General features: G+C 34.3%; 2 protein-coding genes and 1 long non-coding RNA gene across 14 annotated transcripts; 2 read left to right on the top strand and 1 right to left on the bottom strand.

Moving 5' to 3' along the window:
* Positions 1 to 4,090: 4,090 nt before the first annotated feature.
* LOC110914660 (chloroplastic import inner membrane translocase subunit HP30-2) lies at positions 4,091 to 6,477 on the bottom strand. Its single transcript, XM_022159443.2, has 6 exons — positions 6,199 to 6,477; positions 5,404 to 5,519; positions 4,921 to 5,041; positions 4,475 to 4,623; positions 4,324 to 4,386; positions 4,091 to 4,235 (listed from the first exon to the last, which is right to left on the bottom strand). The coding sequence occupies exons 1-6, from the start codon at positions 6,436 to 6,438 to the stop codon at positions 4,199 to 4,201; spliced, it is 726 nt and encodes a 241-aa protein (XP_022015135.1). The 5' UTR covers positions 6,439 to 6,477; the 3' UTR covers positions 4,091 to 4,198.
* A 3,100-nt stretch (positions 6,478 to 9,577) lies between these two features.
* Positions 9,578 to 14,363, top strand: LOC110913049. Of its 11 annotated transcripts, none has more exons than XR_004880391.1 (10): positions 9,578 to 9,974; positions 11,240 to 11,327; positions 11,793 to 12,054; positions 12,476 to 12,672; positions 12,791 to 12,889; positions 12,969 to 13,033; positions 13,123 to 13,222; positions 13,514 to 13,639; positions 13,787 to 13,893; positions 14,006 to 14,363. It is a non-coding gene; the product is annotated as an uncharacterized LOC110913049 (long non-coding RNA). The 11 variants fall into 11 exon arrangements; XR_004880387.1 differs by having other exon boundaries at positions 10,985 to 11,327; XR_004880390.1 differs by lacking the exon at positions 9,578 to 9,974 and adding an exon at positions 10,871 to 11,154.
* A 6,557-nt stretch (positions 14,364 to 20,920) lies between these two features.
* LOC110913048 (uncharacterized calcium-binding protein At1g02270) lies at positions 20,921 to 23,853 on the top strand. Of its 2 annotated transcripts, none has more exons than XM_022157916.2 (9): positions 20,921 to 21,153; positions 21,226 to 21,377; positions 21,472 to 21,576; positions 22,084 to 22,189; positions 22,264 to 22,561; positions 22,638 to 22,746; positions 22,820 to 22,945; positions 23,027 to 23,137; positions 23,231 to 23,853. In XM_022157916.2, exons 1-9 carry the CDS (start codon positions 21,084 to 21,086, stop codon positions 23,573 to 23,575), a joined length of 1,422 nt encoding a protein of 473 aa, XP_022013608.1. In that variant the 5' UTR covers positions 20,921 to 21,083; the 3' UTR covers positions 23,576 to 23,853. The 2 variants fall into 2 exon arrangements, with proteins under 2 accessions (XP_022013608.1, XP_022013609.1); XM_022157917.2 differs by having other exon boundaries at positions 21,062 to 21,153; positions 21,467 to 21,576.
* Positions 23,854 to 24,832: the final 979 nt, after the last annotated feature.

Genomic DNA, 24,832 nt, shown 5'->3' with positions numbered 1-24,832 from the left:
TGTCCCATTCGAAGCACTGTACAGACGCAAGTGCAAAACTCCAGTTTGTTAAGCAGAAATAGGGGAAAGTTAATTATCAGATCCTAAAATTGTACAAGAAACCCTTGACGAAATAACTCAAATCAAGAAAAGACTGAAAACAGCTCGAGATCGTCAGAAGAGCTATGCAGATAATCGTCGTAAACCTTTAGAATTTCATGTAGGAGATAAGGTACTTTTAAAAAGTTTCTCCTTGGAAAGGTATAGTACGATTCGGTAAGAAAAGAAAGCTAAGTCCGAGATACGTTGGACCATTCCCCGTGATTCAACGAATAGGACCAGTAGCTTATCAGTTACAACTACCAGAGGAATTGGCTGGAGTACATGATGTATTTCATATATCCAATCTCAAGAAATGTCTATCAGACAAATCCCTGGTAATACCTCTTCAAGATATAGCGGTAAATGAAAAAAAATAAAAATTCATAGAGAAACCATTGGCTATCGAAGATAGAAAAGTCAAATTTCTCAAACACAAACGACTAGTGTTGGTAAAAGTCAAATGGGAATCCAAGAGAGGACCAGAATACACTTGGGAACTGGAATCGGAAATGAAGAGAAAGTATCCTCATCTATTCCAGTAAATCTCGAGGACGAGATTTTTCTTAAGGTGGGGAGGATGTAACAACTGACACTAAAATCCATAATTAGGATGGTAATTAGCTATTAAGGAAACCCTAATTAAGAAACCCAAGTAAATCTGCACTAACCCTAAAATTTCCAGAACAATCAGAATCAGGATCAGGGCCCCTAAAACTCAGGGGGGGATAAACCCTATCCAACGATTATCCTCATAACTATTTGTAAAATTCGAAAATTGAAAAACTGTCGACACAGCAAGCCTAGTTACACACGTAGCTACCCTATGAACATAGGTTACCACTCGCGTAGCGCGACACCTATAGGGGGTACCCCTCGCGCTACGCGACGGTGTCAAATTTCGGGTATAAATAGAGGGGGTTGGGACTTGAATTCTGTCTTTGAAACGACGTAAAAACTCGTTGTGTACGTCAAGATATAGCAGAAACAATACAACAAACACACACAATTCACGAATCGCTGCCGCAATCAGGGTATAACTCGATCGCTATTACGATTCAACGTCCGATCGATTATAACTATCCAACGATAGTCCAGGTGCTGCTCAATTGAGCTTGTACTTTGATTATTCGTCGTGATTTCGACTTGAATATTAGAGTGCTGTTCGAATTCGGACTATGCTCTGTTATTCGTTGTGAATCCGATTGAATTATCGAGTATTGCACTGATTAATCGCTGTGAAGGTTTAATCTCGTGAATTGACGTAACTGCTATTAAGTTACCTACCTAGTTGTGTGCACTAGGTTACAAGGATAAATCAATAGGCTAAGTTCTGCCTGTATAAGTCTGCAATATATCAAGGCTTATCTGTAGACTAAACTTTGGCCGTATGAAACTGCATGATTATAATGTGAGTCATTCCTCTTTTATAAACTCTTTTCTCACAGTCTGTGAGTCATTCTTCTTTTTAAACTGTTTTCTCACAGTTTGTGAGTAAGTATTACAATACCTCAAATTATTTTCAAAGTGTTATAATTACAGGGATTAAGTCGTGGTTATCTTAACCGCTGGTTAGTGGGGTATTGTGCACATTACTAATTTCTCACCGTTAGGCAATAAGCCCTGACATGGGTTAGGCTAATAAGACCTAACAGTGACAAAACGTCACTAATTGGGTGACTGGACCCAATAGTGGTATGACCATCGTCACACGGGTGGCAAGACCAGATATTAAATAAGATACTGCCATAGTAATCGCTCTTATGCTGTAATTTATAACTAAGGATCGTTTTATAAAACCTGAATGAACTCACTTAGTATTTCCCGCTGACAAAACCTTTTTAAAACACGTTTCAGGTAATCAGAGTATGTTGGAGTAAGAATTGGATCCGGCACCGAAGGCATCAAGAAGTGGCTTATTCTATTAATTAAATCAACTTAAGAAATATTGCTTTTATTAAAAGCTACCTTTGTAAAACATGGAATTTATTCCATCTATTTAAATAAAATCCGGTGTTTTCTAAACTCTGATATTTTTCCTAACTCACGGTCCTGATGAAATTTCCGCTGCAATGTTTTTCAAAAATAACCACCGGTACCACGGGACTGCTCACGGCACCCGATTCCGTCCAGGGTGGGTCGGGGGTCGTGACAGTTATGATATTAGACTCAATTCTAATTTTAAAGGTCAATCCTACCCACAATATCTTGGCCTGTTAACTGCACCCTTATCTTAGCCTATTAAGTGCACCCACGGTGTTTTGTGTACGCAACAAACTGTGTGGACTACATATTAAGATGACCATCAATCACACCTTTACCTATTGCTATCACAGACGGTTACACCTTTTAACGGGCACATAGTATATATATACCGGTGATATCATGGAACTCAGATTACTCTATACATGTGTGTTTATGTGTATATATAAAGAGAGAAAGAGGACTGATATGATAAAAAAGGCCAAAATTCATGAGAATGATAGAAAACCACCATATAATATCGTGTGTATAAGGGAAGATGAAGTGGGAAGTGCAAATAAGTCAAAGGAAAAAAAGAAGATGCAAATGCTTTTCACATGCCAATGAACATGCACATGTAAGTCACATACAAGTTCTCCCATCATTTTTAAACGTCCATAAATTTTTGGGCGTCATTAATATATATATATATATATAGGGTGGGAGTTGGCTACAAAGTCCATTTTTTCTACAAAGTGTAAAAAGTCATAAAACATCATAATGTCAACCATAAAACACACTCAAAACCCACAACTAACAAAGTGCAGATTACTAAAACGACATATTTGTGGGTTTTGTGTTGTGTTTTAGATGATAAGGCTTTGATTATCGAATAACTAACATTAGTGTGTTTTATGTTGATTATCATGTTTTGTTTTATATTCATAGTTCTACGATGATGTGTTTGAAATTTTTATGGACTGTTAGGGTTTGGATATTGTGTTTTAGTGATCTTCACTCTATTATTTGTGGGTTTTGAATGTGTTGTATGACTAAAATTGTGGTGGTTTATGACTTTGTACACTTTATAGGAAAAATGGACTTTGTAGCAGAACCTCAACATATATATATATATATATATATATATATATATATAGGGTGAGGTTCGGCTACAAAGTCCATAATTCCTAAAACGTGTAAAAAGTCATAAAACACTATAATTTCAGTCATAAAACACACCTAAAACCCACAAATAACAAAGTGAATATTACTAAAACACCATATTCAAACCCTAATAGCCTATAAAAACTTCAAACACACCATCGTAGAACTATGAAAATAAAACACAACATGCTAATCAGTATAAAACACAATAATGGTAGACATTCCATAATCAGAGTCTTATCATCCAAAACACAACACAAAACCCACATATATGAAGTTTTCGTAATCATCATTATGTTATTTGTGGTTTTTTTGTGCGTTTTATGGTTGACATTATGCTGTTTTATGACTTTTTACACTTTTTAGAAGATTTAGATTTTGTAGCCAACTCCTAATACGAGTATAATATTGCTATATTTAAAAAAAGAAAATAAAAAACCAAGGCGCATAAAACACAACGGACAAAATATAAAACACCATGTGTAATTTGTGGCCCAAAATGTTACGTGTAAAATGACGTATGAATGTAAAAACACCATGTGTAAATGTTAAAAACCATGTTTAAGCTAAAATGCATGTTGAAAATAGACGCTATTTAATTAAGTGAAGTTAGTTATGTTCTAGTTTACCTTGAAAGATCGAGCTAAGCATTGGTTCTTAACCCTACCATCTGCAAGTATCAACGTGACACCCGTTCGTCTTTGCTATTAATTGGGTCTTGAAGAAAGCTTCACATTACTTCTAGTCCTTTCTAAAATTTTCACCCTTTCTTATGTCATTCTCTTCGTCTATGTATCAATGGAATTTGAAAATTATAGGTTTCAATGACTTAACTTATAATGTGTTATGGGGAAAGAATCCAATAACAAATGAACATATGGACTAATTAATAAACTTTAATCATAATTATTGCATGATGATAAAAAAACGTAACAACATATTCTCCTGAATTTCTTCTAATCTTGTGCATAAGCATCCAACATTTGAATCACTTTTAAGTCCTTCTACCACCTTTCTTCTCCTCCTTGCTCCTGCTTAGTAAAATGAACACATCTTCAAACAACATAACCATTAATATTAAATGCGATCTTTCGTTCCAAGGAAAGGGCGAGATCATACCTTTGGACATGATCAAGAATCACATGTCGTGGTCCAGGTGGGATTTTTATGTCTTGCAGAGCCCTAATTAATAATTTGATATATGCCAAGAAAATAAGCATAAGTTTGGATAAAGTTAATAAAAGCAAGAATTTCAAGAGTTTAAACTTGCTTGTCTGTGAGCTGCGGCAAAGTGTTGTCGGTTAACAAGCCAATTTTGAAGTTCTTTTCATATTTCTCAAGACCAAGGCTAGACAACATGGCTCTAGTTTCATTATACATCACATCTTCACCTCGTGGTCGTATGAATATCCTACTTACCTGCATAAGTACCGGCTTAAAGTTAGGGGGTGTGTTTGGATGTGCATTTTGAAAGTGATCATTCAAAATCCAAAGATCAGAATCATATTCCATTGAAACAAACATACTAAAGAATATAGTGTTTGGATGTGCTTCTATTGCTTAAAGTAAAGTTGTAATATTCGAATAATCAAATGCTTGAGATTTAGAAAACAATCGAATTATGTAATGGTATGTTTATCCAAACACTAAAAACCGACAATTGCAGCTTCAAATGGGAATACTCAAACAATCATTTCTCCTAAGTGATATATTTACCTTAAAGAGTACACCTTCACATAGCGCGAAGAAAACACCAGCTGTGATTACATTCGCGTGACTGTTACCAGAGCCACTAACCAAAGAAAACATTACCCCAGAACCAAAAGCGGCTACCATACTGCAAGTGAATCATACATTAATGCCCAAACAAGGTAGTGTTTTCATATGCACCAAATGCAACATATAAATTATATCAAATAAGGTATAAAATCAACCCTTTTGTGTACTAATGTTGGAAAAAGTGTGTTTCTTTGTATACTTTTGATTTTCAGGATTAAAAGTGCGTTTCTTTGTGCACCCCCCCCCCCCCAAATTATTTCATCTAAAAATTTAAAATTATATAGGATCACCCCCTCCCCCCTCCCCCAAATTATTTTGCCTAAATATTTATACAATATATAAATTGGGTCCCTGACTTTCTGCCTCCCAAAACTTTTGGTCAAGCTCCACCACTGCAGGAATGTCGTAATATACATCTACCTTGTTTGGACATCTTCCTTGCCTCTTAATCTTTTCAAGACACTGGATATGCCTGCATTAACACCCGAAATTACAGCGTAATTACGGGCATGTATTAAGGGCCCACCTGCAGGAGCCTATAAATAATACAACAATATGCGTTTAGACTTTAAAAGATGTATACGAAAGAAATCACATGATTCTGAGCAGTAAGTTCTTAAACAACATAAAACGTACACTCACGCTTTTGAACACGTAAAGTGTAAACCCATGTTAGTTAAACCAAACCCAATGCAATGCATTTATGACATGGATGATGAGTTGGAGGAGAGAGAGAGTAGAGAGAGGGTAGAAATGTTCTTGCTAAGTGCATGCATTTGTAGAGATATAATGAGGTTTATGAGTAGTGAGTTATTAAAGAAAGAAAGTAAAAGAGGAAAGAGAGTGAATAGGGAGATGATGTGGCAATTTTTTTGCAAGAATCTTGATCTTGCATTGAAGATGGTCTTATAAAACTTTACAAGAGAACCAATTAATAGATGCATTAAACATGGATTCATATGAAAAAGAGCTATTGTATAAAATTAGGTGCAAATCACAAATCGTTAACTACCCGAGATTGGCTTCCTACAACTCGAATCAAGCTAATAAAGAGGTCGATTATAAATTGGAGCTCATATTATAAACAAGCTTGAGCTCACAGAGTTTATATTTATTTATTTATTTTTTAACAGTAAATTTGGATCACTGACGGACGAGAACTTATATTTTAAGTATGTAACAATATTTAGATTTGGTAAACTTAATCACAACAACCTGGGATTTCTGGAAGGAAGCCATCGTATTTGGGCTGACGGAGTCGTCGGGAGGTGGTGCAGTGGAGGAGGAGTCTTTGGCGAATGCACCCGTGAAACCACTGAAGATTGCGCCCTTAGCGGCGCCAGTGAGGGTCACCACGGCAGCCTCAACCGGTAAAGATTGTTTGGCGAGCCAACCCTTGAACCCATTATGTAACTCGTTGTGTTTAGTTTCCAAGTATGTGATTGGGTTGTGCATCTAGAGATAATTTTGGCCTATGAACAACGAATTACCTTGCAATCCTGACCCCGTTGTAGCTATGTAGAAGACGAAATCCCGAAGCTGGCCGGTGCCGGCTTTAGTTTGTAACGAAAAAAAATCATAATTATATAATTATGTATTGCATAGTTGTATAATACATATAGTTTGTCGACATTGGTTGTTGGATATAATATTTTAAAATAAAAAAGTTACGCGAATGTTTTTTTATAATTTTCTTGGATTGGGCTTTTAGAGCAGATAAGAGTGTGGAGATAGAGGAGTACTATATTCATTATTTTTTATTGTTTATTCTACGTGTTTTATATAATGAGTTGATTATTTGTTTCGGGTGTTTGTAATTAATCCAGCTTGTAGTCTAGTGGTAAGGAAAGTTGAGTTCTTTAATGGAGATTTAAGTTTAATCCCTACTTGTGTTACTTTGTAAATTTGACAATTATGGATAGAGACTAGCCTTCTTGCAAAGATGTCAGGTTCTATTCTGAACCCATCCGAGTTTTCGTCCCACGTATATTTAAATGGTCAATGAGCCAAGGAAAGCTTTTGCTTGCAATAGATTAGGATCTTTAATATTTCATGAAATCGTGTTTATCAAAATCATCTTCGCATAACACTGTTTTTTTTTATATTCAGTATTGTGTGTTTATTTGTTGGTTGAAATATTTAAACATTATCATTTGTCTTTTTTTTAATCATAAGTCATTAGTGCGATTTTAACATTATGCTGCATAGGGCTGTAAACGAACCGAACGAACACGAACAAGGCCTTGTTCGTGTTCGTTCGTTAAGGAAATAAATGTGTTCACGAACGGTTCATGAACACTTACCGAACGAGATTTTATGTCCGTGTTCGTCCATTAAGGAAATGAGCGTGTTCGCGAATGGTTCACGAACACAAACGAACACAAACAAATTTGGCAAACTCGACGAAGGATAAAGATAGATGGCCCAGAGAGTAGCACTCGAACTTGAATCCCTTATTGTGGAACGGAGGTCGATCGTATTCGTGGATGTAAATAATGAGAAATGAAAGGGAAATGATGCATAAATAAGGTGAAAGTGAGTTTCTTAGTTTAATTGTTATGGAGAGAAAAATGCCCGGATAGTCCCTGTGGTTTCGCCTTTTTTCACCTATAGTCCCCAACTTTCTAAAACTACCTGAATAGTCCCCAAGTTTTCAATTTTTGTTCCCGGATAGTCCCTGAAACGGATGGGGGTTAGTTTTTGGTGTTAAGTAGGTGTGAAATTACTAAAATACCCCACCTTTTTCCTACCCCACCCCAACCCCCTTCCCCTTTCCCTCTTCTCTTTGCCTGCAACAATGAAACCACCACCAACACCCTCTCTCTGGCCACCGACCACCCCACCTCAGCCTTCACCGTCATCATCCACCCTCTCTCCGGCACCACCCGCAGTCATCACTTTCGTCGGAACCACCACAACCACCGTCAAATTAGTACCAATTTGACCGGATTTTCTTTGAAATGTGACTACGTGCCCATCTAGAATTATTCTCGCTAGAGTCCTGAAAATCGAACGATAAGCCACCGGCTTAACCGTTCCGGCCGGTAACAAGTAACTGGCAAGAAGGAAAAGAGAAAAAAAGTAAATAAACATAAGGTTCTCGTTACCGGATCACGTGCTAACACCCCCACACTGAATTCCCGGTTACCGGATCTTAGGTGCCGGCGCCGTTGCCTCTGGTTGCTGCACCGCCTACAGCCACCACCGCCTCCACCCTCCACCGCCTACGACTACCGCCTCCACGATTGATTTAGGTACAATCTTCCATGATTGATTTGGGTTTTGGAGTTTGTGATTGATATTGTGAGGAATTTGCAGTTGATTGAGAGAATTTTAGGAGATATATGAAGATGGATGAATGGGTTTTTGGATTTAAAAGCTCTACTTTCTTCACCATTTTCTATGATTCGCTCCACTGTAATGTATTTATTTTCCAAAATTTTGAGTTCATGAAATTAATATATTTTATGTTGGAGCCTTAATTGAACATGATCTATGCAATTCTTCGTTTTTCCGGTGAAGGGTGATGGTGGCAGTGGGGGTGAGGGTGAGTCGGAAAAAAAGAGTGGCCGGAAAGTGAAATAATGATTTAGTTTAATGAAGAAGATGCCCAAATAGTCCCTGTGGTTTGGCCTTTTTAAAGAAAGGGTATTTTTGTCATTTCACGCCCTCTTAACTGAGAAAACTAACTGATGTTAGGCACAGGGACTATCCGGGAACGAAAATTGAAAACTTGGGGACTATTCAGGTAGTTTTAGAAAGTTGGGGACTATAGGTGAAAAAAGGCAAAACCACAGGGACTATCCGGGCATTTTTCTCTAAAATAAATAAAAGTTTAATAATATAAAAAGTACAATCTTCAATTGAAACACAAGCATACGAACATAAACGAACGCAAATCAACGAATGTTCACGAACACCTTACCGAACGTTCACGAACACAATCGAACGAACAGGACCTCTGTTCATGTTCGTTCATTTAACTAATCGAACGAAATTTGTTGTTCATGTTCGTTCGTTTATTAAACGAACGAACATAAACGAACTTCCCACCGAACGGTTCACAAACTGTTCACTGAACGTTCGGTTTGTTTACAGCCCTAGTGCTACATGTTCAAAAACCAATGTTTAATTATACAAAAACTTTAAAAATTCGTGTATAGATAACTTATTGTATTGTTTTAAGTACGATGTTACTTATAAAATTAGAATATAAAAAACTTTCTTGAGCTCGGAAATCAGTGTCAGATGATAACCTAGTACTATAATAAAGTAAATCATATGGGGACACAAGGTGATCTATGAGGTTATCTCAATTATTTTTCCGCTTAAATAAATGGATATAGATAAGGGTAAATTACACTTTTCGTCCTTTATGTTTATATCACATTGCAATGGATAGCCTTTAACTTTAATAATTACAGTCACGGTCCTTTATTAGGAAAATTCAATACATCTTTCATCCTTTAGCACAAACAAGGTTAAAATTTTCAGTTAAGTTTATTCACTTAAGGGCAATTTAGTCTTTTTACTAGTTATTTATAATATAAATAAAAAATAAGATGAAATATAATTACCCTTTCTATCTTTCATTCTCACTCTCCCAAACACTTTGAACTCGTTCTCTCTCAATAAACCAGCAGTCATCAGCATCAAACCTCCAACAACCACCAACCCACCACTAGATCTGAAGATGTCGAAGGAAGCGAAGAAGACGGTGCAGGAGTGTGTGTCGGAGTTCATCAGCTTCATCTTCCCAAATTCCGCAACCCTAGAACACCATGAAACCCTATCTCAACTTAGCCATCTCTCACATAAAGACACACGCATCCCTCATTTTTAGGGTTTCTCTGTTACTCCAAAGTCTTCAATTTCATGTTTTGGAAGCTTCAAATCTGAACCCATTTGTCGTTTCCGCTAAGGAATTTTTTGGGAGTTTGCATCGTATGTTACAGTCCGCCATTGCAGCCAATCAGAGCTTTTAACTTCAGGTTTCTATTTTATTGTATTTTGGATGGTTCTGGAGGATTCTAGAGGTTTTTGACGTGTGATTTTGGTTTGAAATTGGTTGCCTTGTGGAATCTGAGATTATTTGTTTGAGTTTTATGTTTTTTTTGTTGATTTTGCTATGGTTTTGTGGTTCTGTTATGCCGAATTTGCTTGGATTTTTCGTTGAGTTTGTAGAATATTTTGAATTTTTATGCCTTGAATTTGCTTGATTTTTTCGTTGGATGGTTCTGGAGAATTTTGTTGTTTATAAGTTTTTGAAGAAATGTGTGAAATGGAATGTAATTTGTTTTTTTTTTCATGGAAGGTTACTTAATTTTGTTGGTGTTTGCTCAATTTTTTATGTGTTGAGCTATGTTTTTGTTTTTATAAATTGTAATTTCGTGAACAGGGGAATATAGTGGGGTGGGGGTCCATGGTGGTAGGATGATGGTGATTTAGGGTTGAAGAATTGGGGAAAATGTATATATGTAATCTTTTTATTTTATTATTAAGAAACAATTTAATTAAAAGCATGAAATGGTAATAATACCCTTAAGTGAATAGACTTAACTGAGAATTTTAATCTGGTTAGTGCTAAAGGACCTATGGTGTAACGAGTTTTACAAAAAAAGGGACTGTGACTGTAATTATTAAAGTTAAAGGCTATCCATTGTAATGTGATACAAACATAAAGGACGAAAAGTGTAATTTATCCTATAGATAATTAATATTTGTTAATAACATTCAAATAAAAAATATATTATTAATACAAAAAATTTATCTTTTATAAATAGATATAGATATAGATAATCTATACTATTATAAAAGGGAGAAGTAATTTTGCATGGCGTTCATCATTTTATGCAATATGTACAAATAATGAATGCTTGATTTCTTCCGAGGATAAAATTGTAAAGAGTACAAAATTTTAAGACACTGCAGGGGTATAATAGTAAATTCAACCTACACCCCATACTCACAACCCCCAAATCCATTACTTCTTTGCCCTCAGGAAACCTAATAGACGTCCCTCAATCAAACGGAAGAGTGAATGTCAAGCACCCAAAACGTCCAATTTCATTCAATACGCCATGAATCTAATCGATTGAAACTCCCATGATTGCTATATCAGTAAACGAAATTCACCACCAAATGCTAGGAATCATACCGTCGCTCATAAATGTACAGGAAAATTCAGTGGCATGTTCTTGATCTTCTTCTTTCAGTGGCATGTTCTTGATCTTGTTCTTTGACTTGGGCGGTGCAGTGGTCTCCTCCGTAGACGACACATGATCAAACAAACATACAAACTAACTGCATCATAATTCTTCTTCTTCATCATCCCAATCAGTCAGGTATCTCTTCATTCTCACCCTTATTTATCCCCAATTCATCTTTCACTTTTACTCAATTCACTTCTGATTATCCTAATTTCCATCATTACCAGTTTAATAATTAATATTTTTCATGTTTAATTTTAAAGATTCAGTCATCCACTTGTCAATTTCTGCTGCTAATTCTTCGTTAATTTAACCCTAATTTGAACTTTTCATTGCATATGTATACGAATTGTTGATCAATATGTGCATATAGAGAGAGAGATCAGAACTCAAATTCGGGAAAATAAGCTCAAAGAAATTAATTAAATCGATTTAAACCCTAATATTAGAGCCTGTATTTGAAAACAACTGAAAGCATTGTTTTGAAGGCTTCTGATTTTAGTTTTTGAATATTATTATTATTTTTTTGTATTTTTTGTAGTTAGTAGGTATACTGGATTGTTAGAAATCTGGACTGATTGTTTTACTTTATGATGTTAGATGCGGATCAGGAAGGACAACAAGGGCCTGTACTTTTTTTTTGTACTCTCTTACTTTTTTGCTTTATTATGTCAAGATTTTTGTATTTTTATGGTAATAATTTGCTGGTTTTTTGGGCTAGCACAACAAAAGCATCTGGTAAGAATCAAGTTTAACCAGTTGATACCCCTAATCGATTGTTGGTTTATAATTTCCTCATGACCTTTGCGTCGTTTTTTTTCTACTTCACGAAATCAGGATCAAGAACTGCATCACATAACTGGTAAGAACAACAAAAGCATGTTTTTTATCGTCTTTTAAAAGCCTAACAATTTTTCTTTTCCGTCAATTACAAAATACCAGAGTCTATATTGTATCAAATTAAAACAAGTCTTAACAGTAACATCAGGTGACATTTTCAACCAAATTGCTTTAAACAGGTTGATTGGGGTTATGCGTCTTTGCTAATGTAATAAATCAGGTCGAACTGATCAAAAGTTTTGTTGAGTTATTTTTGATGCACAAACCTATTAAATTCCTGTATTAAAAATGTGTAAAAATAACAAATAATTTTAATTTGTTTTTTTCGTTTCAATAACACCATTCTTGTAAAGGTTAACTGATTAATGGAAATATACAAATTGTCAATAATTTGATTTGTGATGATAGTAAAATAACAATAAATATGTCTTTCATGTTTACAGGTTAAGCTGTCAGGATCTGTAAGTAGTCAATACCTTGCTGCTTTGCTTATGGCTTCCCCCCTCACCCTCGGAGACGTACAGATCGAAATTATCGATAAATTAATATCTATACCACGCATTACAGTTTACAGGATCTGTTACCATGACTCTTGCTGTCGTTGCTCTCTATGCGGATGGCCCTACAACCATTGGAGATGGTAGCCTTAGGAAACATGACCTTTCACTTTTTGCTTGCTTGGTTCAAATCAACTGCTTGTTTGCCTTAAGGCTTTAGTTGACTAACTTTTAGTTTGATTGCATTGCATTGCATTGCAGACAACCGTTATTTGGCGCAGAGAGCATGACATACTCCAGTTAAACTGCGACCTTTGTTTGGCACAAGTAACATGACATACTCCAGCTCAACTGTTCATTGTATGTTAAAATTTTCTTTTGTTTAAGTAGTAGCCTTAGTTTATTGAATCAAATTTCGAATCTGTTGAATGGGTTAAAGAATCTGTAGATTGACTCATTTTCAATGTCAAATGCTGCACTTCCAAGGAGCATTAAGGATCATGAGTGAGTACAGGATTTAAATATGTGGTTTGTTTTATCTGTTATTGCTTATTTCATGTTTAAAGCTTACAAATTGATTTTGTAATTTTTAGGCGAATTATATGGCTGGGTGACCTTAATTACCGCTTTAATTTGTCGTACGAGGAAACATGCGATTTGATTTCCAAAAATGCATTGCTAGAGAGTGATCAAGTAAGTTATGATATTACCATATTCGTAACTTTGATTTTCCTGTACAAATCGATTATGAGGTTGTATGCGCTAAAAATACACGTTGAAAAACTTTTGACCCCTTTGGCCCGTTTCATTTTTATCCAAAATTCTTAGATTTTACCCATTTGACCCGTTAGCTAACAAAATACAAACCGACCTGACCCTTTCATAAGTAAGCGGGAAGAAATTACGAACCGTAGTTAACAAGCGCATCGAAGTTTTCCCTTATAAATTTTGAGATTATTTAATAACATTACGATAAATTTATAGCTAAGACTAGGAGGTGTGTTTGACGGGTGGACAGAAGGCGCATTTTCCACTGACTTACAAATACGGGCCGAATTCAGATAAATATTATGGCGAGGATCCTAGAGGTGAAAGGCGTACGCCCACATGGTATGAGTTTTCTTTAGAATATGTTATATATTTTATTGTTAATTATTATTCTTATGAATTAATCTTTTGTTTAATTGTTAATTATTCTTATGAGTTTTCTTTATTGTTATACATAAGTTGACCGTATTAGGGGCTTAATGATTGCAGGGGTTGATGTTGGGCACCAGTTCTTTTCACCATGTGACATGGTTACTGTAGGTTTTCATAACCATTGTCTCAGTGGAATTGATTACATTGGGGCAAGTTTTCAACAGGTAATGTATTCAACTAGAATAACTGACTTTACATCTCTGTTGTGCTTTTACCTTAGAGATCTTGCTGGTAGTGAATCTTGGAATGAACAGTGATGTTTGATGACGGATACAGGTGTGGTTTCCAGCAACTGAACCGTTGGATGTCATGTCGGCAAACAGGGGTGGTTTGCGCGGTGGAAAGAGATAGTTAGATACCCGGAAAGGGTTGGTGAAGTTGGGAGTGTAATCGGGTGAGGTCGGAGACGGGTGAGACTTCGGGTCAACTGTGGTTAACGCAAGTAAACAGAGTCAGATTTGGTGCTTATATATATACACACAACTTACATATGATTCTTTTTATTGCTTTAAGATTTCAACCATGTAACCACCTCGTATTGTCGACTCCGCCGAACGCCCGGGTTCCCATTATTTCAAATACTTTAGCTGTTTTATGAATTTGGTATTAAAAAAGATTATGTAAAATCGACCAAGCAACGTGCGCCAAAAGAAACGTAATTACCCGTGGTCACGCGCGGGCATTCCCGCTATAGGCATAAAGTAGTCAAAACTGTACACTAGATACATGTGAGTTAATTGGACTCCTCTTCTCATTTATAAATTATTCTTTTAACACATTTTTTTTAGATTTGAAAAGATTAATATTTTTTGCAGTTTAACGTACCATAATGTTACCATCTGATGTAGTTTTTGTTTTTATTTTTTAGATCGATGTAAATATGTGTCTATATTCTCTTGACAATATTTCTTTTGGTTGCTATGCTATACTGAGTGCCACTGCCGTACTAAACCGAACTTATAGCGACCTAAAGCCCAGTGCATAGCATGTGTATTTTTACTAGTATTTATTAAGAAGATTCAAATAAAAAATCATCTTATTTTAGTACATAAATTTTATCTTTTTATCGTTTACTATTTTGTTCCTCATTGATGTTTATCGTGTCTTTGCTTTATAAGAGGCATTATAAAAATTGAATTATATACTTTGTCAGGCAATGCCCTTTACCCAAAAAAAAATTGAATTATAATAAAATAAGCATATAAATAACCCATGGGTTCTACTAATGTTTTAGACTTTTAATATAAAATTATAAATGAAAAATACAAGTAATAATAACCTATAAAAATAGTTTATGTTAATACTTTAACAATCTATAATATATAATCTTTTTATAATAAAGGGTTGAGTTTATTTTAGAACTTTAAATAATCGCAAAACTTTCAAAACTCTTAAGAAATAATCAGTTAATTTATACAATAGATTTTAAGAACTATATGACATATTATTTAAATTACTATTTAAAAAAAAAACATTTATTCAACATGTGTAGCACACAGGTCACTGATCTAGTATTCTATAAAAAAACAACTTCTTATTGTATGTACATTGAAGACATTTTTTAAGGTACGTAAAATATACCAGGTACACAAAAAAAGTCCGCCTATGTCATGATTGTAAGGTATGCATGAATTTGCGATGTTGACTAACATATAAATATTATGAAAGAAATGTAATGTTAAAATGATTGATTTTGTCCTCTCAAGGTGACATTTGACGGTTTGAAAGAAATGTAATGTTAAAATGTTTGATTTTGTCCTCTCAAGGGGACATTTGACGGTTAAATGGTGCATTTGACAGTTAAAAAGTTGGTTCAAATCCAAATATAGATATTGATATGTTTATCTAAAAAAGATTAGGAATTTTTCGTTTAAATGAAAAAAAACAAATCTTTCTTGGGTGGTAAAGTGAGTTATATTTCTTTTTGGGGTGGTAAAGTGACTTAAAAGTCGGCAATAAAGATGAGGAAATCTTTAACAATATCCCTATCCTTACTCTAATATTTCAACAAAAGGTTCAATCACACTTCTCTAATATTTCAACAAAAGGTTCAATCACGCATTCACGCTTCACGTGTTCTGTTCATGTAGTTTTCCATTAGTCATTGAAATAGTCGATGTAAACTAATATACTTTATATGATAACTAGGTTATAACCCCGTGTATTACACGGGTTAAGTAAATAAAATATCAAATAGTTAATAACAAAGATTTAACAATTATAAAACGATATTTTAAGACACTTTTTCTGATATCTGAACAAAATTTTGTTTTATTTATGATCAAACTTGTGATGTTTGTTAAGTTTATAATTATATAACATTTGAACCATCGATTAGTAGACAAACTGTATCATTGACTTTCTCACGACGTGAACCCAAGTTTTATTTAAATAACAGTAGTCTTAATTTAGCCAATTAGATAAACTTATAGCTACAAAATAATATTTAAATTATTTAGATAAGTATAAATTATCGTTATTATTGACGTCTCCTCCTAAAATGTTTTATAGGCTTTGACTTTCTTATTAGACCACCGCCACATTTACTTATGAGGTAAAACATATCTTACCAATCTGTTAAGACGAAAACCCTATTTCAAACCAAGTTGATGATTAAATAATCAACATTACACCTGTTTATTAATGTGTTTACATTTTACACCTGGTTATTAATGTCTTTACATTTTTAACGAATTTCATTTTGCTTTTTATGTATATATTGGTATTAATATAATTAATATATTGTTGTTTATTAGTCAAACTGATGATTAATTGCTGAGGTTTAAAGTGGTGATACTCGAATTTGGTATAAATGTTTTTAAAACAAATATTAAATTTAATAATTTAAATTGAATAATAATTATCTACAATTAAGTAAGAGTAGATGGTTTAGAATAATAACCTAGTAATTAATATAAATAAATAGTAAGATAATTTATAAAACTTTATCCGTAATTTCTTAAATGTTTGAAACATATATTAAATTTAATAATTTAAATTAAATAATAATTATCTATAATTAAATAATAGTAGATGGTTTAGAATGATGACACGTGTCTTTTTATTTGTTTCTTTTATTATATAGTAAGTATAGATAAATATAGTATAAAAATTAGGTTAGAAACCATGTATTAGATGGAGTTGGATTAATGAAATATTAAATGATAAACAATACGTGAAAAGAAAGAAAGAATATAACCTGCACATGTTTTTTGATTCCTTAATATTTTATATCCAAAATATTATATAATCTAATAAATATGAAAAACAAAAGGATAACCGATAAAAAAATAATATTCATGTGATTAAATAGGAATATGTGAGAATTTTGATTTAAATCTATATGCATATATATTTTAATTTTGAAGTTACTTACTGGTGGATATTTTGGATTATCCGTATCCCAAATAAGATAAATGAGCCGTAATTTCATAAATATTTGAAAAATATATTGAATTTAATTTTAATTAAATAATAGTTATCTACCAACTATTTATTTAGGCGGGAAAATACAATTGAGATCGCCCCATAAAACGCCATGTGTCCTCATAGAGTTTACTTTATTATATGTATAGATAATAAGAGTTAAATGCCATTTTAGTCCTTGTGATTTTGGCCATTTTGCTAATTTAGTTCAAAGGTTTCATTTTTAACCAGTGGGTCTAAAAAGGTTTCACAATTGTCATTTTAATCCACTGGGTTAACTTCATCTATTTTTTCTGTTAATAGAGAAGGCCAATTTGGTCATTTTGTATGTAATTCTGTAAACTAAAAAGGCAATTAAGCCATATAAAATGACCGAATTGGCTTTCTCATCAACAGAAAAAATGGATAAAGTTAACCCAGTGGACTAAAATGGCAACTGTGAAACCTTTTTGGACACACAGGTTAAAAATGAAACCTTTGAACTAAACTGGCAAAATGACCCAAACCACAGGGACTAAAATAGCATTTAACTCTAATAATAATATGGGTATGTCATTGAAATACTCAACCTAAAATGATATATTTTATATGATAACTAATATTAAGCACCCCGTGTTGCGGCGGGGACGAGCACTAATGCCATACTACCGCCGGCGATCACTAACACTGAAGTTGCGGTGTATTAATGCGAAGAAATTAAATCAAAACGTAAAACATAGAATAAAATAACTAAGTTGATTTAGGACTCGTGCGTTACGATGAACCCGCGTCTACTTTTTCCCGTTTGACAGGTTCATCGTAATCTATATATAATATATATCATTACCACTATACAAACCATAATGTATACATTACAACAACTATTGCATCAATATGTTGTAAATTATATTTATACAAGATTTTGACTAAATTAATTAGATTATTATAAATAATAATAATTACAAATAAAACAACACAACTTTGAATTGATCAAACCGATTGAATATGGTAAGATAATAAAACCATTATTTGATTAGGTTACAACCACTTAAGCACAATTTACAACCATACATGCATACAAAACAGATTGAATTTGGTAAGGTAATGAAACTATTATTTGATTAAGGTACAACTACTTAAGCATAAATTACAACTAAACATGCATACATGGTAAAGTAATAAACTATTATTTGATTAAGGTACAACTACTTAAACACAAATTACAACCAAAGATGCATACAAATGTTCCAAAATAATAGTATATTTATTTGAATAAGATACAACTTTTTAAGCATAAATTACAACCAAACATGCATATATGGTAAGATAATGAAACTATTATTTGATTAAGGTACAACTACTTAAGCACAAATTACAACCAAATATGCATACAAATGTTTCAAAATAATAGTATATAAATAAATAATATAGTATCTGGTATATTTTATATGATAATAATATAATATAAAGAAATAAAAAAAATAAGAAGTTTAAGTAGTCATCAGAGAGAGAAGTGTTCAATAGAAAAACAAGTTAATTTGTTACCCTTTGCTCGTTTGGGTCGGGGTTGTGTGGTGTATTGGCCTTTTGCTCGTTTGAGTCGGATGTGTTTGTTTTTATAAAGTTTTCTTTTCAAAAAAAAATAGAAAAACAAGTGAGAAAGGTAGTTTCATCCAAGAGAAAAAAACTCAACATGCACATGCTATGAAACATGAACATGCAAGTCACATGTCATTCCCCCAATTTTTAACGCCCATAATTTTTTATGTGTCATTTGTTTAAAAATAATTATACCGTAAAATTGAGAGTCTTATGACGCTTTAATGCGAGTACTATATTGTTATACTTTAAAAAAATCGAAAACCTAGTTATGTATTACATAATAGACATAACATAAAACACAGTGAGTATCAAACTAAAAATACAATCGATGACAATAGATAAAAAGACACAATAGACCGCACTAGATCACAATGGACATACCCTAAAACACAATGAGTATCAAACTAAAATGCAATAGAAACTAGACTAAAAACACAACAGATGAGAGTAAATAAACAACAAAATGGACAAGATACTAAAACACAATGAATAACATACAAAAACATAATGGACAACAGTCTAAAACACAATAAACAAAAGAATAAAACACAATTGACAACAAAACAAAAACACAATAAACAACGGATTAAAACACAATGGATAACAGACTAAACACAATATATTGAAAAAAACTCACCCTGTTGAAAAACAAAATAAACAGAACTGACGACACAATGTATAGAAAACCCAAATATAACACATTGTGCTTAGGGATGTAAACGAATCGAAAGTTTAGCGAACAGTTCGGGAACCGTTCGGCGGAAAGTTCGTTTATGTTCGTTCGACTAGCTTAACGAACGAACACAAACAAAAAAATCGTTCGGTTAGCTTAGCGAACGAACACAAACACAGGTCTTGTTCGTTCGACTACGTTCGTGAACGTTCGGTAATATGTTCGTTTACATTCGTTTGATTATATCAAAAAAATAATAAATAATAAATAATAAACCTTTTATCTAAACATATTGAAAACTTGAAATCCTATTTTTTCTAGGTTAGCTAAAATTTGGACATTCTTATACATTTTTGGGATAATTATGTCTAAATTAGTTAAACTTAATTTATCGTTTGGTGGTTTAGTAGACTTCTTGTATTTTGATTTATCATTTGATGGTTATATTTAACTACTTACATCCAATGTTTAAGGATAAAGATGTTTTTAATTTTTTATTTTCAAGTTAAATGTTCTTTTGCGTTTGTTTGTGTTCGAGACCAGTGTTCACGAACTGTTTGTGAACAACTGAATTTCCTTAACGAACGAACACGAACATAAACTTATAATCGGTATGCGTTCATGAACAGTTCGCGAACATTTTAATTTCCTTAACGAACGAACACGAACATGGCCTTGTTTGTGTTCGTTCGGTTCGTTTACAGCCCTAATCGTGCTATACGTTCTGATAAAAACACAATGGACATATCCAAAATACGTTGGGTTATAACTTTTGATAATAACAAAATGTATAGAAAACCCAAATACAACACATTGTGCGGAGGAACGAAACCGTGCTTGTATGGATACATGGTAGAAAGCATGGTATAAAAAACTAGATTTTATATAAAATAAAGAAAGAGTGAATGGTAATAGAGAGTATTGGTTTTTAAAAAGTTAGGTGAAAAGGTTATATTTATAGAGATTTTTAGGAAAGACTTTTTTTAACTAATATGACCGTTCAATGGTCAAGTTTTTGAAACAACAATAACTTTGGTGTGATTTTTTTCGCGAGGGAGTAGGGATGAGGATTTGGTACCAGGTACCGGAACCGTACCGGGTATATTCGGTATCGGTACTAATTTTTCCTGTTTTTTGGTACCGGTATTTACGGGTAAAACACCGATAAATACCGGTATCGGTACTGAACCAGTATATTCAGTACCGAACGGGTACCGTATTCATCCCTACAAGGAAGGGCATGCGGACACATATAGCGTCGCCTCTTTTGGTATGCCAATAACACCCCAAGTACAGAGGGTCTAAAAATTACATGTGAAAGAAATGTTGAGTAATCCCTCCTTTTCATCATCTTGTGGGTCAACTGTCTGTTGGAGTCATCCCTGATATCCGTGCTTCTTTAATCATTCATAAATAAATTAATATTAATATTAATATTAATAATATAAAACCGAATAGAAAGAAGTAAAAATAAATAATAAATAAAAAGAGCAACCGAATAACACCAACGTACGATTAACCACTCATTCGCTTGCATTGAATCGAAAGCGATTTATGCGGCATAAGCACCGCACATCCTGCAAATCGAAGAATTACATTCCATTTCATTTGTTGATATATAGTCCCCAGATGTATATCTCCTTCCTTTGGCTTCGATAATGGTATAAACCCAGGATGCCCCCACACAATTTGATTCTGTTTCTCCACTCTTTAGCCATTTCCATCATGTATTTATACCTCCAAGGTACCCCCCATTCATCCTCAAATTCACCCTTCCTTCCCTTCAATTTTTGAATATTTCTTTGTTGAACAACAGGAATCATGGGCCGGAAGAACAGAGGAATGAGCAAAAGAAGCCCATGCCCATCCAAAATCTGTAACAATTCCGCTGTTGTTGTTGACCCCACTTGTTTTTCATGTACAACGTTCAATATTCTTGCTCCGATATACAAGCGCCTTACGTATGAGGTAAACCTAAACCCCTGCCCTGATTATTCATCATTTGGTGTTTTTGTTTTGGTTCTGATTTTGAAGAGATATAACAAATGGTTTGGAAGAATAGGGTCGGGCTTGCAGAGAGAGTACTGTTCGGGCCTATTGGTTGAGTAGAAATGAGAAGATCTTATACTTGTTGTTGCGACAACGTTCCTCCATTATATGTTTGCAGGTTTTCATCTTTCCAACTTTATGAATTGATTATTACTGAAACTAATTTATCTTAACGGTCAGACATATTTCTCTTTGAATAATCAAGGGGTGTTTCCGATATTAGTCAAAAGTTAAATCATTAAAAATTGGCTTAAAATAGTTGATCATTACACCTATGCACGTTTGAAGGGTCTTGCTAAACCGACACCCTAAAAGGGGGTTTTACCGAATCATTTCATCTAGTATACAGGCGTATTGCCCCCTTTATACGGGTGTATACAAGGGTATACTCCTCAAATCAACAGTGGGTTGATTACCGGCCCACTATTGATTTGAGCAGTATACGGGTCAGCCTAAACCCGACCCGTTTTATTAAATGGGTCGTGTTAGTCAACCCAAACCTGTTTATTTTCTGGTCGGGTTGGCGGGTTTTGTCAAGAATTGCCGCTCCTTTTGAATAGGGGTGTTGGTAAAGTCTTTCTGGATTTTAATCAATGATTTGAAAAGTGTTACTGGTGTCTGGTAGGAATTTTGGGTTGACAATGAGGAACTTGTGGATATGTATGACACAAAGCTTGGGGATGCAGGTTATGTCAGTTTCAAGCTTCCACGAACGAATAATCGTGGGGATGGTACGCTTTCACTGAAATCGCATTTCTTGATGAAGTTTTGTGTTGGACCTCATATTGTTATATACTTTTGACAGGCTTGTTAACTGCTGTCCATAAAGACTACTTTCGAGTTATCAACCATAGAGAATTCCTCTTCAACGATTTTGGAGACCGGGTTGCTCAGCTTTTGCACGTTGAAGTAATTGCGCCCTTTGCACAATGCCGATCCAAGAACATGTGTCGTGAAATGCTTATAGTGAACACTCATTTGTTATTCCCGCATGATTCAAGTCTGTCTTTGGAAAGACTGAGACAGGTGTACAAAATCTTGCAGTCTGTTGACGCTTATCAAAAAGAGAACAATCTTGATCCTTTGCCAATTATTTTATGCGGGTAAACTAACATGATCGTTAGTCTGTCTTCCAAGTTTAAGCTTATTGTGTTAACTAACGGTTGTGCGTTTTTTCAGTGACTGGAACGGGAGCAAACGAGGTCATGTTTACAGGTTCTTGAGATCGCAAGGATTTGAATCATCGTATGATACAGCTCATCATTATACAGATGCCGATGCACACAAGGTCAGTCAATATCTTTACAATCTTTTGTCATTGGTCCGTACTGATCGAACTAATTTGTTTATCATGTATGCAGTGGGTTAGCCATAGAAATCATCGTGGAAACATATGTGGTGTAGATTTTATATGGTTTCTTAATCCAAACAAATATCGAAAATTACTAAAAACGAGTTGGAGTGAAGCCGTCTTTGGGTTGTTCAAGGTATGATATGTGGTTTCTTTAGATCTTTACCAAGTTGTGCATGTTTGTGTTTGGTTCTAATCAGGATTTTTCTATTTATAGTATCAAGTGAGTCGGGCCTCACTAACGGACGAAGATGCATTTGCATTTTTGAAGGCGGTGAGCAACGGTGATCATATTACGTACACGGGATTTTGTGAAGCATTGCGTCAGGTATTTTAATAGCAAAAGATGCATATAAATATATAATATACCTTTTTTTGTCAAAGTCATAAACTTGAGCTTGTATTGTTGTTTCAAATGCAGCTTAATCTTATAGGTAAAGCGTATGGCCTTAGCGAGGAGGAAATCGAAGACGTGTGGCTCCAAGCAGACATCGATGGAAATGGCGTTCTCGACTACAAAGAATTTCAGCAACGGATATGGAATCCAATGTGGAGTGATCAAATTGAAAGCCCAAACCAAGACGAAGAAGACAGTATGAACGGTACGCGTGCCACGATAGGATTGGATGTGAAAAAAGCAGAATTATTTCCAACAGAAACCGAAAATGGATGTTGGCCAGAAGACTATTCTTTATCGGATCATGCCAGCCTTACGGCTGTGTTTTCGCCTATTAGAATGACGAGCTCTCGGCTGAATTCTTTGTAGTCTTGTTCTATTTTTGAAGAAACGAAGAGTCAAATGACGATATGGACCGCTCTCGGCATGAGAATGTTGAAGTGATCATCTTTGATGGTGTGGGGGGTATACTGGGAAACATGAAGAAAATAGAATCTAGCTATAGGATGGATTCTGATTGTTCAGTATATGTATTTGTATAGAAATATCTAACAAACACTTGAAAAGACGAAGAATGATACGAAGAAGATACATGAAACTATAGAATATATTTCTTATAAAATCTTATAAAATGTGTTTCGAGATAAGATAACCCGACTCACAGTCTAATCAACGGTTATGCTGAGTATAGTAAATTTTATCGGTAGACTCTAGACTCGGTTTCTAAACATTATCAAATCTAAAACTTAAAGTTTTCACGTCATATATCAACTCAAAAGTGCAAAATAACCGTTCTTACTTCAATGTTACATCCTTTCACAAATATCCCTCGGATTGTAAGTGTTTTTTTATATGTTTACGTTCTTCAATTGGTCTACGTTTTGGCAATATGTTTTCATGTTTATTTTTTATGTATGTTTTTAGTTGATCTAATCTTTGTCATACATAATACGTTTTCACGAAACGGTTCGAGTTACTTTACGTTTCAACGTTGCGGCAACATGAGATACCGTTTTTTTAACTTAAAAGGAATACTATTTTTTTACGTGCTTTAAGTACATTTCGTTATAGCTACAAGTTGGTTTATAGTGTTTTGACTTATTTTATGTATGCTTTTAGATGGTCCAAGATAGGAGTTCGTGGAGACGTAGGATTAAGGTTAAAGATTTTTAGGAGAGAGTAATGAGGTGTCTGAGATTTTTAGGTTAGGGGTTAATTTTTTTTTTCTACTTTTCGGGTGGACCTTACATGTGTTTATCATCTTGTGTGTATGTGTGTGTGTATATATATATATATATTGCTTTAGGGACTATAGTTGTGTCTATCTTCTATTGCTATATCTGTAGTTTTGCATTGTTTGCTTGATGTTTGGTTTCGAGCCGGGGGTCTTTTTGGAAGCAGCCTCTTTATCCATATGGATAGAGGTAAGGTTTGTCTACATCCCACCCTCCCCAGACCCCACCAATAACTTTGTTATTGTGGGACTTGCTGGGTATTGTTGTTGTTGTTGTTGTTTTAGATGGTCTACATTTTAACGTAAATTTTACTCGGAAATGAGTCAGGTTAGATATTTGATGGTAAGAGGGGTAGGGGCGCCCATCACCCATCACTCACTCATCACTCACA

This window comes from Helianthus annuus, chromosome 15 (genome assembly GCF_002127325.2).
Source record: "Helianthus annuus cultivar XRQ/B chromosome 15, HanXRQr2.0-SUNRISE, whole genome shotgun sequence".
In the NCBI taxonomy this organism is placed as follows: Eukaryota; Viridiplantae; Streptophyta; class Magnoliopsida; order Asterales; family Asteraceae; genus Helianthus; species Helianthus annuus.
The sequence above is the reverse complement of the archived record's forward strand: the minus strand, read 5'-3'. Positions and strand labels throughout refer to the sequence as shown.